The sequence below is a fragment of the Guillardia theta genome (genome assembly GCF_000315625.1).
Source record: "Guillardia theta CCMP2712 unplaced genomic scaffold GUITHscaffold_109, whole genome shotgun sequence".
Taxonomy (NCBI): Eukaryota; class Cryptophyceae; order Pyrenomonadales; family Geminigeraceae; genus Guillardia; species Guillardia theta.
The window spans coordinates 40,889-62,243 of NW_005434565.1; the positions used below are offsets into that span (position 1 = coordinate 40,889).

The following is a 21,355-nucleotide window of genomic DNA, read 5'->3' on the forward strand; positions in this document are numbered from 1 at the left end:
TGACGTGACCACAGCTGTCAATGAGCTTGAAACGCCAGCAGCTGTGGGATGTTTGAGACAGATCCACAACATATATATATCAATCAACCAATTTTGCAAACAATCGTTGAATCAGATTTCCAAATGGACGTTTCGATTGTGGTGAATCCAAACTTCGATGAAAGTCAATGACAAGATCATCAGAAATATGACAGACATCGTACCATCACCCTGGGTGTCACATCCCAGATGACAAAATCCTTGCCATGTAAACCAATCATGCCGGGGATGGGAGGCTTGTCTATGTACTGCCCCTACAGATCAGAGAGAAAATAGATGAAACAAAGAATCGTGACACACAAATGAGAGGATTGGACTCCTAGCTGACCCATGAGTTGGCAAGTTGCTTGACGTCACATAGCTATCGGATCTTCGTCAGCTGCCTCTTCTCCACCCCCTCCACCCTCATACCCTTACCTGCACTCGCCCCAGCAGCTCTCAACGCAGAAGCCGCATGCGGAATCCCACACGCACCACCCATGATTAAAGCCCCCGACTGCATAGGTGGCACAGTCACCCCACCAGCTGTGTTCGCTAGCAAGCCATGCTTCGTTTTGATCGGTTCGTGGAAGTGAGCCAACCGCCTCTAATGTTGGCCCATCAAATTCTACAATGCCCTGTGCCAGATTTTCAGTATGAAACTACCTGCATGGTGAACAGAATCTTGCCTGCACGACAGGCGTGTCAGGAGAGGGCAAGCTGATCGCTTCATATGGCCTCGTCTGCAGGCACGTGACTGTCGTCTCGTTGAGCCATGCGGTGGAGCGGCATGGCGTCCCACCCAGCACGAGAGCGGGACTTGCATCGAGATTTTGACCGAAGAAAGTGAAGACGAGAGGCTGTACTGTATGCCATGGTGCGTTGGATGGAAGAATATCTGTTGAGTTCAGTTGAAGGTGATCAAATGTGATCACAGATTCGACAAGAACCAAACACAAGATGATGAGACGGAACTTCATAACCTGTCAAAGTTAGCAGCCAAGAATATGAAATTACATCCAGGGAGAAAAAGGGTGACCAACCCTTACCCTACAAGCTCGATATGAACCATTACGCCTCATCCTCCAAGCTCGCCCTCACCCTCCCAAGCATCACACATGGGATGGGACTCTCTGGTGTAGAAGTGTAGGGCTTGTATTTTGAATTTGCATTGATTATTTCAAATTTTCGCCTTCTATTTGACATTTTGTCGGAACATTTGGGAGCTGCTCGTGGACCAGCTTGTCAATCAAGTTTGACTCGTATTGGACGTTGCATTATCCGTTACATTCCTGGATTGTGATCCTGTATATTATATATTATTATAAATCAAGAAGTATTTTTAGTAATAAAAGTATTTTTTGCAGTAGAGCGGAACTTGACAATGCAAACTCAGCAAGGAGACGCGAGCAAGCAAGCTTCGTCTCAAGGATGAGACCGGTGAGAGCATACAGCTCGAGAACGAATGCGGATAGAATGGCAGGTATGCGAGAGGGGACGAGCAGAAACAAGAGGAGAAAGAATCTGATACCAAGACATGACGAAAGATCAGGACCTTGACGTGAATGGCGATTGGCTGTCAGGCTACTCAAAGATCCACGAAGGCATTATCTCAGGCACATTTCCAGGTCAGAGTTTCTGACAGAACAAAGCTCCCTCTCGTCATATGAATTGATTTAATCTCAGCTCATCGTCGTAGATTTGCCGTCTGGACATGCTCGGAGCTCAACGTTCCTGTGAGCCCTGAATCAACAGCGCGATGTGCAGGCAGGCAGGTAAACTTTAGAGACCTAGCTGACACTTGAGCATGCAGGCTTGGCCAACCGCCTGTTAGGCATCATCTCTGCGTTCCTCTATGCCATCCTCACTGAGCGAGCGCTGATCATCGAGTGGCCTGGGGACGAGGCCTCTCACCTCGCAAACTTTCTGTATTCTCCTTACTTGAGGTGGAACGCAACGAGATCAACATGGTCCCATTTGGTCTCCTCCGCCTCTCGCGACCCTTTCTGATCCCTGACAGGACGCTATATCTCTTGACACACGTGTGGGATCTGGACGAAGTGGATGGCTGGGCGTGCGACGGTCAACTGAAGATGATCCTATCGCATCTTGACAGTGACGCAGAGAGTTACGAACTTTCCATTGGCTGAACGACCACAAAGCTTCTGTTGTCAAGCTCACGCTCTTGGAAGGTCCAATAGTATGCGAGAAGTGTGATTAGACTGAAATACTGCTTCAGGTTACTTTGATGATCTTCTACAAAACCCGAATCTGGCAGCTGCCTGTCTGTATGTCTACCAGCTTCTTCCGAGTGAACAGTTTAATTTCTCTTTAGCTACGGTCTTAATCTCAAGACCTCGGACGAGGTTTTGGGACGTTTGGGAAGAATTCTTTTTCATGCCCACAATTCTCTCGACGATGACATCATGGCGCGATCTGTCGGCAGTACTTTTCGTCTGGGCGTTCAGATTCGCATCGGCATGGTGAGACAAACAGGACGAGCCTGGAACCAGAGAAGCTGAATTGTGCAGTTCGAGGCAGGAGCTATGGGGATCGGAATGACCGAGCTTGAGCGATTCCGTGTGAAGCTCCTAAAAGTCCTTGCCAAACTTTCCCAAAAGCATTCCTCGACCTTGATCGTCCTCGCCTGTGACTCCTTAGAAGTATCTGACGCAGAAACATTCAGAGTTGAACTTGCTGTCAGGCAATAGCGCTCGCAAAGAGTTGGAACCTCAACGTAAACGGAATGACTGTCAGAATTTCAAGCTCCTCCTCCGCCATCGGAAGGTTCCGATGCTTCGTCGAGCGCTGAGCTAACATGCGAGCAGTGTTGACTTCAATCAATCCTCGGCTATCATGGCAAGTACAATCTTCGACTTCTGGTCCCTTGCGGTTTGCGATGAAGTTTTAGTATCTGTGAGCTGACGGGGAGAGGCACACGGATATCTTGACGCTGCTGCGAGCAGGTACCGTCGACCTTTGGTCTCGTCGCAAGGTTGTTGAACCTCACAGGAAGTGTCGAGCACTTCGCGTTCCTGCGATCCGATTGGGAGGCTGTTGTGAGTGATCGTTAGCTTACCCGGGAGCCGCTCACTCGATGGCAGTTGTGGAACAAATACGCTGCCATTATGGCTGAAGGTGAGGAGGAGCGAGAGCTGCTTGTTGCTAACAATTCACAGATGAGCATGTGGATTATAAGAGAATATTTGGAAGAGCTTTCTGCAGTACAGTAGGTTGGACCGGAGATCTCTGCCTGCATGAGGAGGTAGACTTTGGAACTTGAGAAACATGAGGTCGGCAGTCAATAGTCAAGTCACGTGAAAACTTTACATAGACGTGAAACGCTGAATTTAACAAGCATTATGACTTTTGTACAATTATCTGCATTTCAGTTAGGAGACTACCGAACAGTCACGACTTCGGACGACTTACTTGCGTGATGGCGGAGGAGCAAGGCTTGGAACAGGTGCAGCCTTATGTATCGTCAACAGCGGTAGCAAAACACGCTTTGGCATTCTCACCGGTAGAGGAGGCAATGGGTTGGAAGATGCCTGCGGCGTAGCTTCTATGCTCACCAGAGTAGGAGGAGGTGCGATATTCTGCTGCTTGGGCTCCGTTACGCCGAGAGCATACTCATGAAGACTCTCCCCAAGGACTTGAGCCTCATCATCGTCATCTCCAAGTCCAAAGTCTTCGTCATCCAGATCCGGTCCGTCCGCCAGCCCCATGTACCTCGCCGAAGACCCTCCGCCAAACCCTCCGAAGAAGTTCGAACTGGCATGGGCCCCACCGCGGAAGAAGTCAAGGCAGTCTGCCGCAGATGTCCATGGATCAGCGAAACCCTTTCAACAATTATCAGCCTGAAGAGAAACAAGCAAGAGAATTGATCACCTGTTCTTTTCGTCGGATGTACGTGAACCACGCGAAAACAGTCGCTAAAGCCACCATGGCGAACAAGATCACCATTCCAGTTCGACCAAAACCAGGACAGCTCTGGATGACTGGTTCCAATTCACTTGCTACAGAACCGCCGACACAGGAGTCTCCCGGAACCCTTCGATAGCCCTAGAGGACTACGTAAGCGACGGGCAAGTCAAGATATCACTCAATACCTTGGTGATCACAAAGTATCCGCTGCAATCCTGAGGAGCTCCAAACCCGACTTCGGGCATATCTGGCACTCGCACACACTCCTTCTTCTCATTCATTTGAAACCCAAAGTCGCACTCGAAGTCAACACGTGTGCATTCGCAGTTGACCTTCGATTCCCGTCGATCGTAGTCCCATCCGTTGAAACACTGCACAGCTCGTTTCCTTCTAGTGTACGTCACTTTCCTGCCGAGCAGACAGTTGCCAGAGCGCAAAGCATCAGCAGGGGTCCATTCTTCATAGTCACTTGCATCAGAGCCTGGAGCATTGATTCCTGCACACCGCCTCTCATGCAGAGTCTCAAAATTCAGCTGCATCAAAACTCCCTTGTCGTTTCGGCGGCCATACAAAATGAAAATCTGACTGGTACCCGAGGGTTCCGTGATGATATTTTCCACCTCGATATGATGTTCCCAAAACTTGAAATCTGTCCAGTTGAGCCCTTCATTCCACGAATACCTGACCGTGTTCGTCGCCTCTCGGTTGTTTGCCATAATCATCAATGCACCGTGGTCTCCGAACTCATAGATAAAACTTCCTTTGGTTATTTGCTCCCAAGTTCGACCGGCATCACGGCTGAAGTATGTATTGATTTCATCTTGCCTTCGATGAAGATGATGCCCGACATTCCCAGTGGCCATTATCAACCCAGTCGAAGATACCGAACTGTAGACAGGACCCAGGAATCCCGATGTCTTTCCATTCAGATGAAGAGAACAGCCATCACACTAAACGTTCGATCATTCTATGAGTCAAGTTTCGACACACCATAGAGATTTGAAATTCACCACGATCGGTCTTCCAAGGTGATCATTTGTCGGTGGCGTCAGATCTTTCCACATCGCGCCTTTATCATAGGAAATCACAGTCTTCGTCGGAACCATTCCATCTTCCTGTGGGCAAAGAAGATCAAATGTCACAAAAAGTGCTTAACAGAAATAAAGAAAAAGACTAGAAAGTTAAATTAATCTTGTGTGTTAGAACCACATTTAGGTTTAGAAATACCGACTGGAGACCACCGAACAGTTTCAGTTCTGGCTCTACGCTGGTGTCTGCGACGTTCGCTATATACACTCCGTCGACACCATTGATCCGTTCAAAATCACTTAGGCCGCGATAGTCTTTGACAACAGCTCTGCAAATCGGTAGGGTGATCATGAAGTACAATAAGTCTTACATGCACAACCTGAGGGACAGGGTGTATGAGCTTCCTTCTGGGCCAGACATGTAAACGTTAGCAAATTGTCTGTCCCTTGAGCTATGCGAGACTTGCACAAACACGGATCCTTCCTTGGAATCAACAACACGGTATGACCTCTCGGACAACTGCATTGCTGTCAAGACTCTTGTTAATTAACTCCAAAGTAACCTGATAGGGAAACTGAGCAGTCTTAAACATCTTGCCACCATCCGCACTGACGTGAAGCTTGACTTCTAGCTCCTCTTCCGGATTCATAGCTGCCACGAACCAATATGGGCGGTGTAAAGCAAATCGATTTCCGTGCGGTACTACTATGTCGCTATTCTTGAAGAAATCGTGTGAAATCACAAAGTCCACATTCGGATCCCATTCCGCAAAATTCTTTTTTGCCGGTGCATCCTGCTTTCGAACGCATGCAAAAATGGTCTTCTCATTGAAACCTTTGATCTTGGGATCTGCCCACTCAAATTGAAAAACTCTTGACACTATTTTTTTCCAGCTTTGACCAAAGTCAACAGAGAGAAAAAGAGAAAGGTATCGATCTGGAAATGATCCTTCATATTTACTCGCAAGGATCCATTCAGCTTGGCTTGGGTGTAATTTGATCTCATTCATGATACCAAACTCTCTCTTCGTATACGTTTCCCCTTGGTTCTTGGTGAACCAATTGCTTTCACCATAACCTTTCATGACGGCGTACTTGGGATCAGCATGACTGAATATCATCTGTTGGATTCGAGTCTGATATTGCTCCTCATCAGTTGAGACCATCTTGTCTCGCTGACTGACCCAATTCATCCCATCATCTACACTTCTATAGATACTGCCTCGGGCCGATCGAACAAAAACTGTCTTAGCATTTGGCTTTGCATCCTTCAACGTACTATTCACCCACTGCATGTCAGTGACCTGACTGTCAATGAGGAATGGCCTCGAAGTAGTTATCTTGCCACCATTCGCCAAGCAAGAAAAGAGGAGAAAGTAGCTGAGGATGGAGAGCCTTCCTAAATTCATGTTTGCGCGCATATGTTGAATCAGCTTTAGCACTTTGTATCCATTCCAAGTTTACTCATGTCTCGTCCAAACCTAGTAAACAACCATTAATTCGTTTCATGGTTACATACTTTGAGGTATGTTGCACGAAATCAAGCATCTGGTCTATCTCTTCAATGACATCAAATTGCTTCAAATTACAAGAGCCAGAACAAGAGCAAGAGACATCAGCCTGGACGAGAGAAGAGGGGACATCATCGTTTCGCACATGGACATTTGAGGATGAAGCACTAAATGGAATGCCCGAGAAGTGATGTCACAAACTGAGTCACAAAGGTGGCGCAGCTACAGCCAAACCATTTTCAACAGGTCGCAACAGTAGAGGTTGAGGCTCTCAGAGGAGAGGAGAGAGCACGACAACTCAGGACAACTAAGAGGTCAAGGAGGTAATGCATCAGCGAAAGGAGGAGGAGAAGGTTGCAAGCGATCAGAGCCATTTTCTTGGCTCGACCGCCTCATGACAACCACGCTGCCATGCCAGCTGTCCTGGTGACGAAAACGTCTATCACAATGGGGGTAGGGTCAAATTTATTGCAACGGAAAGGGTAGGGTGGAATTAACCACAATTGTAGTGTAATAAACTAGGGTGGGGTATATCACCCCACCCTGCTTTTTTCAAGGACTGGCAGCTTGTGCTTAGGGTGGCTTGCCTCTGGTAGGGTCCATAGGGCAGAGCGGGGAGGAGGGCATCACAGTTGCGCGGGGATGAGGGCGAGACTGGCGGCCATGGCAGGGTAGAACAGATAGAGAAAGATGAGGACTCGGGAGACAGACAAGACGGAGAGAGGACGGTGAGAAAGCGAGGTAACATTAAGATGGTAGAATGTGAGATGGTGAAAGTTAAGATGATAGAATGTGGGTAATGACTCAAGACGTGGAGTAGACGAGAAAAAACATGCAAGCCGAGCACATGTACGAAGACCGTCCTTGACAGCATGAACAGATAAACAACATTCAGCCTCGTGGATAGCTTCTCTTCTTACTTTTTGGCTGACTATATTGAAAGAGGTGAAGTGGAAGATTCCTCGTATGATCAGATCTGCTATTTCGTTTCCACGTGAGTAGATGCCGTAAAGCTTGGAAAGCTGTGCTGAGCGTTTGGATCAGATCGAGGATGTGGCATGAATTTTATGCTCAATGCTGTATCTCGGCATATGCACACTGATCCTTCAAGACAAAAGCTAAAAGACGCAAAGAGAGTGGTGGTAAAGGTCGGCACTGCCGTGGTTGCCAACTCGGATGGAACGATGTCTTTGTCCAGGATGGGAGCTTTGGTGGAGAAGGTGGGAGGAGGAAGCAGATTTCATGCCATGACCTGATCTTGCCCTTCCTTCAGCTTCGTGAGCTCAAGTTGCAAGGACGAGAAGTTCTTCTTGTCAGCAGCGGAGCCATGGGACTTGGTCGGCAGAGTCTTGGACTCTCAAAGGAAGTTGTCGGTCTGTGCTCTAAGTGCTCTCTTTCTTGTCTGAGCTAAAGAAGGAAACCCGGACAACATCATCGACAGACAAGCTTGTGCTGCTGCAGGACAAGAGCTGCTGATGAGGTCTGACATGTTGCAGCTGGAAAAGGGTTCTTTGTTTCATCTCCTGATTCTTGTATGCAGCATGTATCACATGATGTTCAGTCGTCTCGACGTAAGGTGTGCCCAAGTCTTGATCACTCAGGTCGTGATCTCTTTCTCACTGTCTGTCTGGCTGGCTGGCTGGCTGGCTGGCTGGCTGGCTGGCTCTCTGGCGGTCGGTCTGGTTGGAAGTGACTGTGTCTTGCAGGAGGATTTCGTGTCGAGACAGAGATACATGCACCTGACTGACACTTTGGACAAACTTACTTCCTTGGGCACCATTCCCATCATCAACGAAAACGATGTCGTAACAGGTGGAGCACGAGGAGAGCAGGTGAGATTCTGTCGCCCTCCCCCTCCGCACGTTGATTTCCCTCCCAGGTGTTCAGCGACAACGACAAGCTTTCTGCTATCCTTGCAGCAGGAGCCGACGCTGACGGACTGGCTCTGTTGACAGACGTTGAAGCTGTCTTCACCAAGCCCCCGGGAGAGCCTGGAGCGGGTGAGGGGGCGAGGAGGACACGCCTCTGTGATCTCTTGTTGCTCAGAAAGGATAAAAATCTACAAGGAAGCTGATACAGTAGAGATCGGCGCTAAATCTGGCATGGGAAGAGGCGGCATGGCGGCAAAGATCACAGCAGCACGTGTTGCCGCACGAGGAGGGGTTGCCACGTGCATCGCATCAGGTGAGAGGGAACAGCAAAAGGAGGAGCAAAAGAAGGAGCTAAGACTGATGGTCAGGTTATGACCTGGAAAACATCACCAAAGTATTCGGAGGCCTCGATGTGGGAACATACTTCGAGCCTGACACGCGTCCCAACAAGCGGCAGAGGTCTCACAGGGGAGTTGAGCTGACACGGCACTGAGGAGCTGCTTAGGTGGCTGACGCTTGCGACCGAGTGCGTTGGGAAGCTGATCGTGGGGGCCAAATTCAGAGAAGCTCTAGAGGTGCCGGATAAGGTGTTGGGGAGATGTGCTGAGAGCTACTGTAGAGAGGGACAGATCCAACGCTCTACGTGTCCGACCTGATCGGAGTCTCCGGATCGTTTCCTGTCCGTTCGGTCATCTCGCTGTGAGCGTCTTTGCGTCCCCGTGCTCTCCTCAACGCTCTGCTGACCTGCTCCTGCTCTGCAGCATCGACGAGGACGGACACGAGTTTGCAAGAGGTGAGCGACGCCCCCCGAGCTCGGCTGGAGTGAAGCTGTTGGCAGGCATCACACAGAAGAAGTCAGCGGAGATCAAGGATGCGCTTCCGACGTCAGCAGGTGACGCTTCTCCGTCTCCTCACGTGCTCGAGGGCTCACGCGCTGTCAGGCAAGCAGCACAGCACCTTCACGACTGTCCATGTCGTCATTCAGCCTTCCGACATTCTTTTACTCGGATGATTCGTGAAAATCTCGAATTCCACAGCAAAATTCGACATTATGTGATGGAAGCTCAACACAATAAACCAATCATATCGCAATCGTCGAGATATAACGCCGGGCCGCAGAGCAGTCGGTTGCTTACTCCCGTCCCTCTGCTAACCCTCAAGCTCTTCACTCCCTTCACAGTCCTAAGCCTCTCCCCCCATCCTCGTCCCTCACTCGTCATCCCCCTCGTCCAGCAAGGCGAATGGATTCTTGAACGATTCCTTCTCCTTTGGAGGGGCTGCTGCCTCCGCCGCTTTCTTTGGCTCCTCTTTCTTCGGTGCTCTCTTCTGCGAACGCGGGGACATCAGTTGGCACCATCGAGCAAGCAAGGCTCACCTCAGCAGCTGCTTCACCCGCCGCTTTTTTATCACCCCCGCTATGAGTATCTTGCGCGTTCCTCTTCTCGTGGTGATTTCCCGAAGTATTCTTGTCCTTGGGGAAACGCTTTTCCTTCCCTCCCTGTCCTTCACCATCCTTGAAGTCTTTGCCTTCTCTGCGCAAACGTCACTTCCCTCGTGGCGTTCGCAGCTCAACCAACCTGGGCGGCCTCTGCTCACGTCGAGGCTTCGGCTCAGGTGGCTTTGCGTTCTCTCGCCAGTCGCCCGGGAGATCTTTAGGCTCCTCGCGCTTCTTACCTGCACCACGTCCAGCTCCTTTCTCATCACGTTCAGCAAGCCTTCGCTTCTCCTCCTGTTCGCGTTTGCGTTCTTCCGCACGGGCAGCTCTCTCTTCAGCCTTCCTGCGCTCATACTCTGCCTCGTCCCTTGGCTTGGCTTCTCCAAAAGGGTTCGATTTCTCCCGCCTGTCAGACTTGGCGTCCGAAGACTTGGCGTCTGAATCTGAGCCCTGAGTGTTAACGCTGGCCTGAAACCTCTTTGTCATCCAATCTGCGTCATTCTCGTCCAGATCAAACTCAGTCGCCTTGAGTCCAGGCCTGGCTCTGTCCCTCTCAACTTTACGTTCACGAGGAGGAGGACGTTCTGGACGAGATGGTGCACGGCTTTCCGCGACTTCACAGCGAATGGGGCGGTCACGGAAAGGCTTTTCAAGAAGCATGGCGTTCCTGAGACTTTCTGCGTCCTCAAAATCGACGAAGATCATTTTGACCTTCCCCGAGTCCTTGTGCAACATTACTCTCACACTCTCCACTTTGATGGCATCGCCATCGTGGTAGTGCCTGCCGATCTCTCCCTCCGTGATGTCGAAGGCCACGCGCGGGTCGATCCCGATGAAGGCAGTGAATGGACCCTTCTCTGGGATTCTCGAGAGCATCTCCTCCGTGGGAGGCTCCCAGCTGTGGGAGGGAGGACCATCCCTCCTCCTGTCGCGATCGCGCGGGTAGCTATCTCTTGGAAAGTCGTCATAGTCCCTACGGTAGGAGCCTCCACGGTCAGGGTAACGACCTCCATCCATGCCGTCGTGCCGGTTGTCATCGAATCGGCCTCTTCCTCCACGATCGCGGTCCCCGCGATCGCGGCGGTCAGGCTCCATCCTGCCTCTGGACCCGAGGCCATCGCTACCACGAAGACCCCCTCCTCGGCCTTCGTCACGAGCATCTGGCACCGTGATGAGAGTTCTTGGTGACATGACGTAGTGCTCACCTCGATCTACATCTCGATTCTCGTTCTGAGGAGCGACATCAGCAGGCCCCTGGACACCAGTCAAGGGAGTTTACTGATCATTTCAGCCCTCAAGTACCTCGAAGTCCTCGAAGACAACACCTGCGGGCTTCACAGGCTCAACCTTCTTCCAGGGATTGGCAGCAAGAGGAGGGACGTCGCTGAAATCGGGTTTCGCGTCCACATCCTCTGCATCATCAGCCCAAGAGTTCGACCGGACCATACCCGACATGCTCACGAAGGTCAAGGATTCCTCCTGCTTGACCCTGCCAAGAAACATGTTAACTTTTCATTCCTCCTCACAGAAATGCAGATCTTGACAATGAAGGGGAGACTTCGGTGAGGAATTAGAGCCAACAGCAAACTTGTAGAGAATTGGATCAAAAATTACTCACACGCGATCAGGTACTGGTGTATCAAGTCTTTTTCAGCCATCACACATATGATTTCTGCCAAACCTTCCCGATCCTAGCTAATGCCATCCATGTCCATGCACAATCCGTTTACAGCATCCACTGATACAGTATCGAACAAGAACAAAAATGCGGAATCTTTTCACTGAGGGAATTACTTCGTCGTATCTAACATCAGTGCTCACAAGGACTCTTACACAAGAACCTAGTTCCTCACACCCTCTTGCTCGCTTGAAGGGATCCTGTCATCCCCTCTGCTGAAGCCGAGCCCTTTGGAGCAATGCTCTCGTCCCTCCCGTTCAATGATTGTCATAATTCTCGTCATTCTACCTTGATATGAATGTCTAGAAACTCTTATGGCTCCATGTCCTTCTTACTCCATGAACAGCTTGCTCAACTCGTTCGCTTCATCTTCCTCTCCGTCCTCGACCTCCTCCTTCTCATCCTTGTCCAGCATACAAGCATCCTACTATTTTGCTCAGTCTCCTCGCTCTTCTAGACATCACACTGGTGCTGACCCTCCTCCCCCTCCTCTGCCTGCGCCGCCATTTTCCCATCCTCGACCGCATCGTCATTGCACGCGCCCTTTACCCCCACCCACCCCTTCTGTTCCATTAAAACTACCCCGCTTTGCAGCTATCACAAGGGTACTCAGATGGAAACAAGGGGTACAATCTCTATGCCTCACTCAGGAGGGATAGGGTGTCCTCTTCTAGTATGGGGTAGTAATGCAGCAATGGCGGGAGAGGGGTGGGGTTAGGGTATACCCTACCCCAAGGAAAATAACCCCTAACATGTGATGGACCCACCGAGCTCGAGTGATCGCACGGACTGACTACCCCCTCTTTCAGTACCACCCACCAGTTAGAAATATACGGCTACCCCTCCCCTACATCACCCCTACGTCGTACCCCCTGCCATGTCCAAGAGGACAGCAAGGACCCAGCAAGAGACCCTCATCCCCCAACACGTTGAACGTTGAAACTTCAGTGAAACTTAGCGGATCTGCACCTTCCGATCTTCCGATTGATTCGGCTCTCAGCTTATTAGGGAGAACAATGCAGACAGGCTCTGTTGTCAGACAAACAATACACTGAGATTTTACTCCGCCTGTACATACCACCAGCAACATCGTAATTAATCTACACATATCTCTCGTTCTCGTTCTCTCTTCGTTCTCGTTTTCTCACGAAGCTCTCCTTCTCTCCCTCTTGGAGACCATGCCCCGCTTCCTTTCTCTTGCCAAGCGTCCAGCTCTTGAACACTCTGGCAGTTGCCTCCTGAACCAACGGGTCAACAAGGAGGAGGAGTTCGAGACAGCCGCACCATCATCTCCTTCCTGCTGTCTGCAGCTATAAGGCGAGCAGCGCGAGAGAAGAGCGAAGAGCTGTCAGAGCTCTGGCTCGCATGCTCGGAGCTCTCCCTCAGCATCTGCTTCACCGATTCCTTCCATTTGGTGGCCTCGAGCTCCTGCAGGAAGGAAAGGCAGAGATGCTCCCATACGCCTCGAACAGACACTGCAAGCGCGTCAGGCAAGAGCGAACGCGAGAGGAGGAGCTAACCTGCAGGGTGGCTCTGGTCGAAGCAACTCTGTACATGCTGCTGGAACACCTTGAAGGATTCGCTTCGTAACTTGAAAAGACTGCGATCCGAGAGGAAGTCCTGCAGACTTCGCTCCTCCCTCCTACTCTGCGTCCCGTTCTCCTCTACCTCTTGGTCGTAGTTGGCTGCAATGTCTGCGAGGCTCGACCCGCTGCCATGTCGGCCTCCTGAAGCGACGGGAGAATGAGGAGCCTGAGGCGCATGACTGGTGAGGGATGTACAGGCGCACGGTTCAGCAAACCGTTGCAGGAGGAGGCGGAGGAGGCGGCGGGTTGGGCACGCTTCTCAACTTGGGAGAGACGATAGGATTCTCATGCTAGGCGGAAGGAAACTCAGTTTCAAGCCGCAGGTGAAGGAGGATTTCTTACCAACCCATTAACGCGACTGCCCTGCAGTCTCTCCGCCTTGGTGTGTGTTTGGCTGACCTGTGAGAGTGGTCAGGACCGCGAGTGCAAGTGACATGAACCTGATGGTCCGCAGGGTGCGACCCGTTCCTCCTCTCATAGTCAAGCTGCTCCAGCACAAGTCAGACCCGAGCGATGAGCATCTTGACACTGCAGGCTCACGTGCGATCTGGCTGATGTTCCGTCCTGGGACTGAGACTGGTCCTCCGAGTCACTTTCATTCTGCACGAGTGATTCTGTGCGTGGAAATCGCCTGCAAAGTCACGAGGCAGGTGAGAGGGGTGAAGATCGAGCTCAGTAGCGACCTTGCATAGAAGAGGATGTAAGCATTCTGCCTCAGGGCCGTATCCAAGTCAACTTTCATCGTATGACTGCAAGTTCCTCAGCTCCTGTCCCCCACCTTACTCCTCTCCCACCTGTCATCCATCTGGTACCAACTACCCTCCTTGTGCTTGCACGCATGCTTCACGTACGACAAGTAGTGTCCATATTGCAAGCTTGAGCCCTCGTGAACAAGAACCTGCTGTGAGATCAGATAGACCAGCCCTGCCTTCTCCTCCTTTCCCTTGGCCTTTCGCCTTCTCCTCGACCTTCTCCTACTCACCCCATATAAATCATAGATCGAGTTGTTGAAGTGTCTCTCAGGACTGCATAAGGAGTTTAGTTGCGCCACAATGAGATCAAGTGTGGTACACCACCTTGTAAGATATGGTCTCATGTCCAAGACGGCTGGATAAGAGATCGATCGGCTGATCTTTCCTCCATGCAATCCCCTGTCCAATCAATTTTCAGCGTTCCTTAGCTCGAAGCATTCTTTTCCTCTCCTTCTCATCCTTGCCCAACACCCCATGTGTTGCTTACCAGAAACTGAATCGCTTGAGCTGTACCACAAGAATGTTGGGCAGCGTGTGTATCCTCAGCTGTTTAGTCGCCTGGGGTGGCCAAATAGTCAGGGTTGTTGATATAAGCTTTTTGTCTCACTCACTTGACTTCGTCGTTTGCATTTTTCACACAGATAGGCGTTACTCATCCCAAGTTGCTCTTCGATGGTGTACTGCAAGAGACAATCTGCTCCACAAGGTCACAGCCGATCAGCAAGTACCTTCAAGCGAGGCACCTTCCAGCGTGTTCGCATTCTGAATCTCAAGAGCCAAATCCGTGATGAGATCGAAGGTCTTGGAAGATCCTCCGCAGCTACGACATCTCACCTGCACGGCATCAGGGCCACAGAGTTGACAGAGACGCACTCATCACTTCACTGCAGATCTTTCCACCAAAGATCTGATGAATGCAAGTGGTCAACTCCAGATGTCGATTCTTCGATAGCCATTCCTGTACGAGAATAATTGAGAATTCGCCACTATCATGCGCTGCTGCATACTTGTGGAATGTTGTACGCTTTCTTGTAAGCTTCGAGCTCTAACCTGATGACAAGTGAGGGGAGGGAAGAGTTCATCTGCATGGTGCCTGTGAAGCTTCTCTAACAGGTTTACAAGGTATTCGTGGGCATCCTCTTGTTCACCAACGTGATGCGATTTGATAATGTTGTCTGGCATGTAGAATCTTAGTGGTCGAGAGAAGTGGGTTGAGCAAACCTACCAAGATGCTTGAAGAAAGGCATTGGTCGCAAAGAAGTGTTTGAAGATTGAATCATCTTTAAACCGCATAAGCAGCATAGGCCTCTGAAAAGTAGTACTTCACCTTCATCATGCAGTTTTCGAAAGTTGCGTGGAAGTCCGACTTTAGGTCATGACGTTCCAGAAATTTGACATGGCTTTGCATAAAACTTCAAGTCATCCCAAGTATGTAGGCATTCTTTTCAACCTATTTTCTGTCTCCATCTTGTTAATAAGGGTTGGAGTAGCTACCAAACACTGTAATCGTGTCAGTTAAACGAAGTGCGAACCGAAGCAAGGTTACCTGCAGGACCGAATTCATGAAGCATGTGTTGCCCAAATTTACCAGTCCGCTGCTTCCTGCGATCTCAAGCTGCCAGACGTTCTCAAGACATCGAGCGGGGAAGAATTCGTCTGCTTTAGCCGCTGAGAAGGAGAAAGATGTAAGAACGAACAGACTCAAGTCAGGGAGGAATAAAAACCAGCAGGCGCTGTAGCTCCATTATCTGGCATATCCGGGTACTGGATGCCTGCGATCTCAGAGAGAGCGGCAGGAGAGATCCAGCATCTTGCTGTTGTAGACTAGTCAGCAGCACCTCATCGTCTCTGATCTTCACCTAAGACATCGCAATCCTTTTCCTCCCACGGCTTCACAAATCTGAGGATACCCTGCAGAAAGCTTCAGATTGTTCCTCGAGTACTGAGGATGGAAAGATGCAGTATTGCACGTGCCAATGCACTTCACAGGAATCTTTTCAATGTTATCACTCCAACATCTCCCAGTGATCTGATGCACTTTTCTGCTAGCTGCTCGCCCGTAAAAAGTTTCCTCGTTGACACTCTTAGCTCTGCCTTCCGCTCACCACTTGTTCTATTTGCTCTCTCCTCTGATCAATCATCTCATGAAGACAGAAGTTTCATCGCTCATCAATCCATTGCTGCTTCATTCCCTTGATAGCTTCATCCATGCTGGGCGGTCATCCTACACGTTTGATCCTTCGTCAACGTCCCTCACTGCTTTCTCGCACTCAACTATCTCTCTCGCTCTCACAGTGATATGCCATCCCGCTGCTCGTTTCGCTCTCCCCTCTCTCCCCTATCTTTCACCCCCTTGCCCAGCTCCGTCCGTCACCTTCCGCCCCTTTACCGCACAAACCCCATTTCTCCATCTTTTCGCTTTCCTCCTCCCCGCCATTACTTAGTAGTGGGTAGGGGACAGACGATGAAGGGTACCTTTTTGAAGAAAGAGGTACAGGTTTTCAAGTACCCCCTTCTTTACCCGTATTTCTTAGTCATGATTACCAGTAATGAAATTTCAAGTACCGGTACTTGTATGATAAAGGGGGTAGGTAAACACATGACACGGGTGGACGAATCACGTGGGTATCTTCCTTCTGAGGAACAACTTGAGTTGAAATTATGTCCTTTACAAGGAACAAATCTCCCCGGCCCGGCCCGGGCCTGCCACAAGCCTGAGTGCGGTACTGCGGCAGCCGATCACTTGGAGAATGTAACGGTCATAACGGTGATACAATCAAAGTAACTAAATATAACGACCAAGTTAACCGTCGGCATGGCGGAGGAAGGGGGTAGGAAAGGGCACAGAGAAGAAGGGAGAGACAGAGGAAGAGAGGAAGAGAGCGGCAGGAGGAGTCGATACTTGTAAGCTGACACAACAAACCGAAGAATGGGACAAGATATGCAATCGAATATCTTGTGGAGCTGAAACCTGTAAAAATTAGCCTCGTTCACCTACAGCTCTTCAGTTAAAGCCGATCAAAGCCACGGATGTACACTGAATGGGTATGAAGACAGCTCCATCTTAGAAGAAATCTTTTTTACATCATCTTTACCGACTGAGGCTGAAAGTTTCTTCGGAGTTCTTTACACTTTTTGTCGAGGGTTCACGTGACATTTGAAACTGTGTGAGATGGATAGGAACGGGATGTTGTAGGAGGTCTTCCATCCGATGGTAGCTGCAGCATCACGGATTGAAGGGAACATGGGAGAGGGAATAAACAGGGAGCCTTCATTCCAGGAGGAGGAAGATGAATTCTCCGGCGTCTACTCCATAGACGTTGCAGTGCGGGTGCGACCGTTGAATAGTATGGAGCTAGCGGACTCGCAGCTGCACACTGTGCGCGTGATGGATGAGAAGATAGTTGTGGTGCTCGATCCTTCCAAGCTGGAGGGCGGGAACGAAGACGACTACCTCCGAGCGCACAGGTGAGTGTTGGGCTCTTGATAACCCCCTTGCTGTTTCCTGAGGTTTTGGACGTAGGTCAAGGGAAAGGAGGTACACATTTGATCATGTCTTTGATGAGACGGCCTCACAGCAAAAGGTAAGAGTTTCTATCATGTGCTCCTACTCAAGAGTTCTCTTGATCACTCGTCCTTGCCCACTTCAGGTGTATGCCGCAACGACTGAGAAGCTCATTGGGGGAGTGATGGAGGGGTTTAATGCAAGCTGCTTTGCGTACGGCGCAACAGGGGCAGGAAAGACTTACACAATGTTGGGGAATAAGGAGAATCCAGGATGCATGCTCCTGACAGTTGGGGAGCTTTTCCATCGAATCGAAGATGACACGTCGAAGACTTATAGGGTGTACCTGACGTACCTCGAAGTTTATAACGAGAACATCCGCGACCTGCTGAACCCGAGCACGGGATATCTCGACCTGCGAGAGGACCCGGTGAAGGGTATCTGTGTGGCTGGAATCACTGAATTCAGCACAACCAACGTGGGGGAGACGATGGAGCTGTTGCAGAGGGGGAACCTGAACCGGACTGTGGAACCAACCAAGAAGAACGAGACGTCTTCGCGATCGCATGCGGTGATGCAGATCATGATTGAGGCGAAGGAGAAGACAGCGGACATCAGTGAACAGGTCAAGATCGGAAAGCTGTCCTTGATCGACCTCGCAGGCTCCGAAAGAGCTTCAGCAACTGACAATAGAGGTGCTCGGCTTGTGGAAGGAGCAAATATTAACAGGTCTCTCCTTGCTCTTGCGAACTGCATCAATGCTCTCGCATCGGATAGCGAGGCAGCAGCTCGGGCCGGAAGGAATGGGCGGAGGCGCGTGCGATCCAACTTCGTGCCATACCGAGACTCGAAGCTGACTCGACTGCTGAAAGATTCCTTCGGAGGAAACAGCCGAACGGTCATGATCACCAACGTATCACCGGCAGGCAACCAGTACGAGGAGACGGTAAACACACTCAAGTACGCGAACAGAGCCAAAGACATTAAGACCAAGGTCGTGCAGAACGTGGTGGAGCTGGATGCGCACGTGCTGCAGTACCAGAACATCATCCGCGAGCTGCGGTCGGAAGTCAACGAGCTCAAGCTGCAGCTTGCTATGCGAGAACACCACGTTCCTCTTCCTAGCATCGGGGTCAAGAAGGAGAGGAGCGGGGCAGGCTCGCCGTTTGAGGTGCCGAGAAGCGGGTCGGTCATGTCGGGGAAGGAAGAGAAGGAGGAGGAGAGCGTGGAGCTGCTCAACCTGAGGAAGAGCATGGGGCGATCAGGACGCTCGAGGAGAGACGTCCGCACTCAGGTATGACTAGTGTGCTGGAGTCCCCTCCTCCTTCCTTGGCCTCCTGCTCCCTCCTCCTGAGCTGCTCCCTCCTGAGCTGCTCCCCAGACCTCTTGTTGTCGTTCTGTATCTCACTTGAGTCCCGCCAGATGAGCGAAGATGCGCAAGAGCTGGCGACGCGAGCGAAGGGAATCTTCAAAGACCGTGCCAGACTGCTGCGAAGGCTCATCGACATCGAGGAAGCGATCTACAGCTCCAAGATCGACCTTGCCGTAATCGGAGTGAGGAAGCGAAGGGAGGAGGAGGGGGAGGAGCGGAAGACTTCCAGCCCGTCGGGAGATGAGGAAAAGGATGAAGCTGAGCTTCAAAAGCAGATCAAAGAAAAGGTGCTGAACACTCCTCCTCCTCCTCCTCCTCCTCCTCTGCCTTCTATCCTGCCTGTCCTTCGCTATCTTGTTGTCATTTCATTCTTCGCTCTCCCATCTCTTTCATTCCTCTCCTTCCTCTTACTCGTCCTCCCTTGCAGGAGCGGCAAGTTGCCGCATTGGTCTCGAAGCTACGGGAGAACGAGGAGGCCGGCAAGGAGATTCAGCTGGCGATGAAGAAGAGGATCGCGGACCCCAACCAGCTCGAGCGACTGGCCATGCTCGTCAAGAACCACATCCTCGAGATTCAAAACATCGAGCTGCAGCTCCGTGACCGTGCCAAGGAACAGCTCAGCCATCGCCTCCTCAACGAGGTTGGAAGGAACAGCCAGATCGCCTCCTTCCTCCCCAAGATCGACATCGCCCGACGCCCTGTCTCTCCCAGCAGACAGGTCTGCTGATCCCGCCCCACCTGCCCCTCCCATACACTTGTTCCTGTTGCTTCTCCCTCCTGATCTGCTTGGCTCCTCCTCCTCCCTCCCGGCAAAGCGCGAAGCCTAACAACTTCTCAGCTCTTCACTCCCTCGACGCGCGTTCCTCCTGCTGTTCGAGGCATGCAGGTGAGCAGAAATCCTCTGCGGCCCCTTCGCTTTCTCCTCTCGCCTGCGCCGTATCCCCTTCGTTTCTGCTCCTCTTCCCTGTCGCTCTCCTCGTCGTTATTTTACTCCCCCCCTTCTCCTCCTCTCGACCTGACTGTCGCTTAAGGCGTTCGGAAACGCCGCAGAAATCACATCAAGTCGCGTCTACCAGCTGGGCAGGTAGAGCAGCAGCAGAGGACAGCGGGGAGAGCGAGAGGGTGGGGAAGGGCAGGAGCAAGGAGGGTGGAAACTTTATTTGTCTGAGTTTTTGCCATCCAGCCGCTTGGGCAGCATCTACATGGAATTAGACGAGGAGGAAAGCGATACTGTCAAGGACGGACAGCAGGGGTAGACTCCTTTCCTTTCCTCCTGTCGCCTTCATGACCAGAATCACTCTTCTCCCTTCCTCCTCCTCCTCCTCCTCCACTCTCCTTCCCTTCCCTCCTATCATTCCTCAACCTCTTCCCTCCTCCACTTTTCTCCTCTACTTCCTCTTTCCTCCTACATCTTTCACTTTTCTTTCCGCTCCTTGTAGTCGAACGCTAATCTTCTCACATTGCCTTGCAGGACCCAAGAGGCGTCGAGGAGGAGCAGCGTGAGGAGCAGCGTGGAGGCAACGGATGTGATCGTGTCAGACGTGCCGACTGTTGACCCCGTGGAGGAGCTGAAGAAAGGAGACACAGTGAGAATATCTCCTGCCCGCGTCGATAAGGTGAGAAGAAGGGGAGGCGTGGAGAGGGAGGGAAGGAGGAAACCAGGACGATGAGGTGGGGGGTTGAAAGAACGAGGACGAGGACGTGGAAGAGGACGAGACTTATATTAACAACAGAAGGCACCTCGAGGAGGAAGTGGAAACGCACAACAGACGAGCCACGAATCTATCCAAGAGCGACAGATTGAGAGGTGAGGAGAGGATGTAGGAGGGAGGATGGAGACGTGCTGACAAATGCGAAGATACCGCGAGAGGCTGCAGCAGAGACAAGAAGTTCTCCGCAAGCAGAAGGAGTTCCAAGCTGCTCATTCCGACAGGTGGAAAATCATCTCTACCTTCTCCCCGCTGACTCGACAATCTTGCATAGAAAACGATACCGGCAGATGGCAGAAAGAAGGTGGGACATTCCCTCTCTCGAGCCTTCGTCCACATCATCATCATCATCATCATCATTTCTCTGACACAACTTCATTCGGCTTTCTCTGCCTCCGATGCCTCCTCGTTCTGACATGCCAGCAGACAATCCATCGATCGCCCTCCCATTCGTCATCCCAGCGCCGAGAGAAAGGATCTCGCGCTGGAAAGAAAGCTGTCGGACGGTAGCGAGAGGAGGAGATTTACCCCGGAGAAGTCCCAGGGGCAGGTGAAATGCATTTTCCTCCGCATTCTTTTCCCTCCCTCCTCCTTCTCTCACTTTCTGCAAATGTGACCTTTTTCTCTCTCCATCCTCGCCCTCCGACTTCATCCTCCTGTCCTGACTCGTTGTAGGATCAGGGGCTCAACATGGACAAGACGGAAATCAGAAACATCATGAAACCTCTCCAGGTTTGACTTCCTCTCCTCCCCTGCTCTCCGCGCTCTTGCCCTCAGTCCTCTTGCCCTCCCCTCACAATGTTCTCACTCGCTTCACTTGCAGGCGGAAAGTCAGGCAGACCGTCTCCTTGAGCTTCAAGAGCGATACAACCTTGGCAAGCAGGTTCTCCTCCTCCTCCTCCTCCTCCTCCTCCTCCCTCCCTCCCTCCTCCTCCTCCTCCTCCTCCTCCTCCTCCTCCTCCT

General features: G+C 51.2%; 5 protein-coding genes across 5 annotated transcripts; 3 read left to right on the forward strand and 2 right to left on the reverse strand.

Moving 5' to 3' along the window:
- Positions 1-1,555: 1,555 nt before the first annotated feature.
- GUITHDRAFT_145721 (hypothetical protein) lies at positions 1,556-2,168 on the forward strand (the record flags this gene model as incomplete). The annotated part of the gene is made up of 5 exons (XM_005823374.1): positions 1,556-1,646; positions 1,705-1,754; positions 1,790-1,793; positions 1,832-1,964; positions 2,039-2,168. The coding sequence occupies 5 exons, from the start codon at positions 1,556-1,558 to the stop codon at positions 2,166-2,168; spliced, it is 408 nt and encodes a 135-aa protein (XP_005823431.1).
- A 1,705-nt stretch (positions 2,169-3,873) lies between these two features.
- Positions 3,874-6,409, reverse strand: GUITHDRAFT_78881 (hypothetical protein; the record flags this gene model as incomplete). Its single annotated transcript, XM_005823375.1, has 6 exons — positions 3,874-4,083; positions 4,131-4,895; positions 4,956-5,095; positions 5,184-5,302; positions 5,354-5,493; positions 5,537-6,409. Coding segments are annotated over 6 exons (2,247 nt in total), but the record flags the coding sequence as incomplete, so codon positions are not given.
- Positions 6,410-7,174: 765 nt separating this feature from the next.
- GUITHDRAFT_145723 (hypothetical protein) lies at positions 7,175-9,367 on the forward strand (the record flags this gene model as incomplete). Its single annotated transcript, XM_005823376.1, has 15 exons — positions 7,175-7,212; positions 7,428-7,478; positions 7,596-7,704; positions 7,758-7,857; positions 7,898-7,964; positions 8,025-8,085; positions 8,191-8,316; positions 8,364-8,484; positions 8,531-8,668; positions 8,724-8,814; positions 8,861-8,942; positions 8,975-9,054; positions 9,117-9,148; positions 9,194-9,247; positions 9,297-9,367. 15 exons carry the CDS (start codon positions 7,175-7,177, stop codon positions 9,365-9,367), a joined length of 1,221 nt encoding a protein of 406 aa, XP_005823433.1.
- GUITHDRAFT_165733 (hypothetical protein) lies at positions 9,342-14,988 on the reverse strand (the record flags this gene model as incomplete). The annotated part of the gene is made up of 21 exons (XM_005823377.1): positions 9,342-9,681; positions 9,731-9,887; positions 9,933-11,044; positions 11,093-11,279; positions 11,804-11,871; positions 12,617-12,706; positions 12,753-12,943; positions 12,989-13,068; positions 13,137-13,195; positions 13,397-13,453; positions 13,495-13,539; positions 13,595-13,685; positions 13,738-13,803; positions 13,849-13,952; positions 14,037-14,079; positions 14,131-14,205; positions 14,294-14,364; positions 14,418-14,500; positions 14,535-14,640; positions 14,687-14,764; positions 14,857-14,988. The coding sequence occupies 21 exons, from the start codon at positions 14,986-14,988 to the stop codon at positions 9,565-9,567; spliced, it is 3,012 nt and encodes a 1,003-aa protein (XP_005823434.1). The 3' UTR covers positions 9,342-9,564.
- A 1,636-nt stretch (positions 14,989-16,624) lies between these two features.
- On the forward strand, positions 16,625-18,481 carry GUITHDRAFT_160150 (hypothetical protein; the record flags this gene model as incomplete). The annotated part of the gene is made up of 4 exons (XM_005823378.1): positions 16,625-17,274; positions 17,330-17,390; positions 17,457-18,380; positions 18,437-18,481. Exons 1-4 carry the CDS (start codon positions 17,018-17,020, stop codon positions 18,479-18,481), a joined length of 1,287 nt encoding a protein of 428 aa, XP_005823435.1. The 5' UTR covers positions 16,625-17,017.
- Between the last annotated feature and the right edge of the window lie 2,874 nt (positions 18,482-21,355).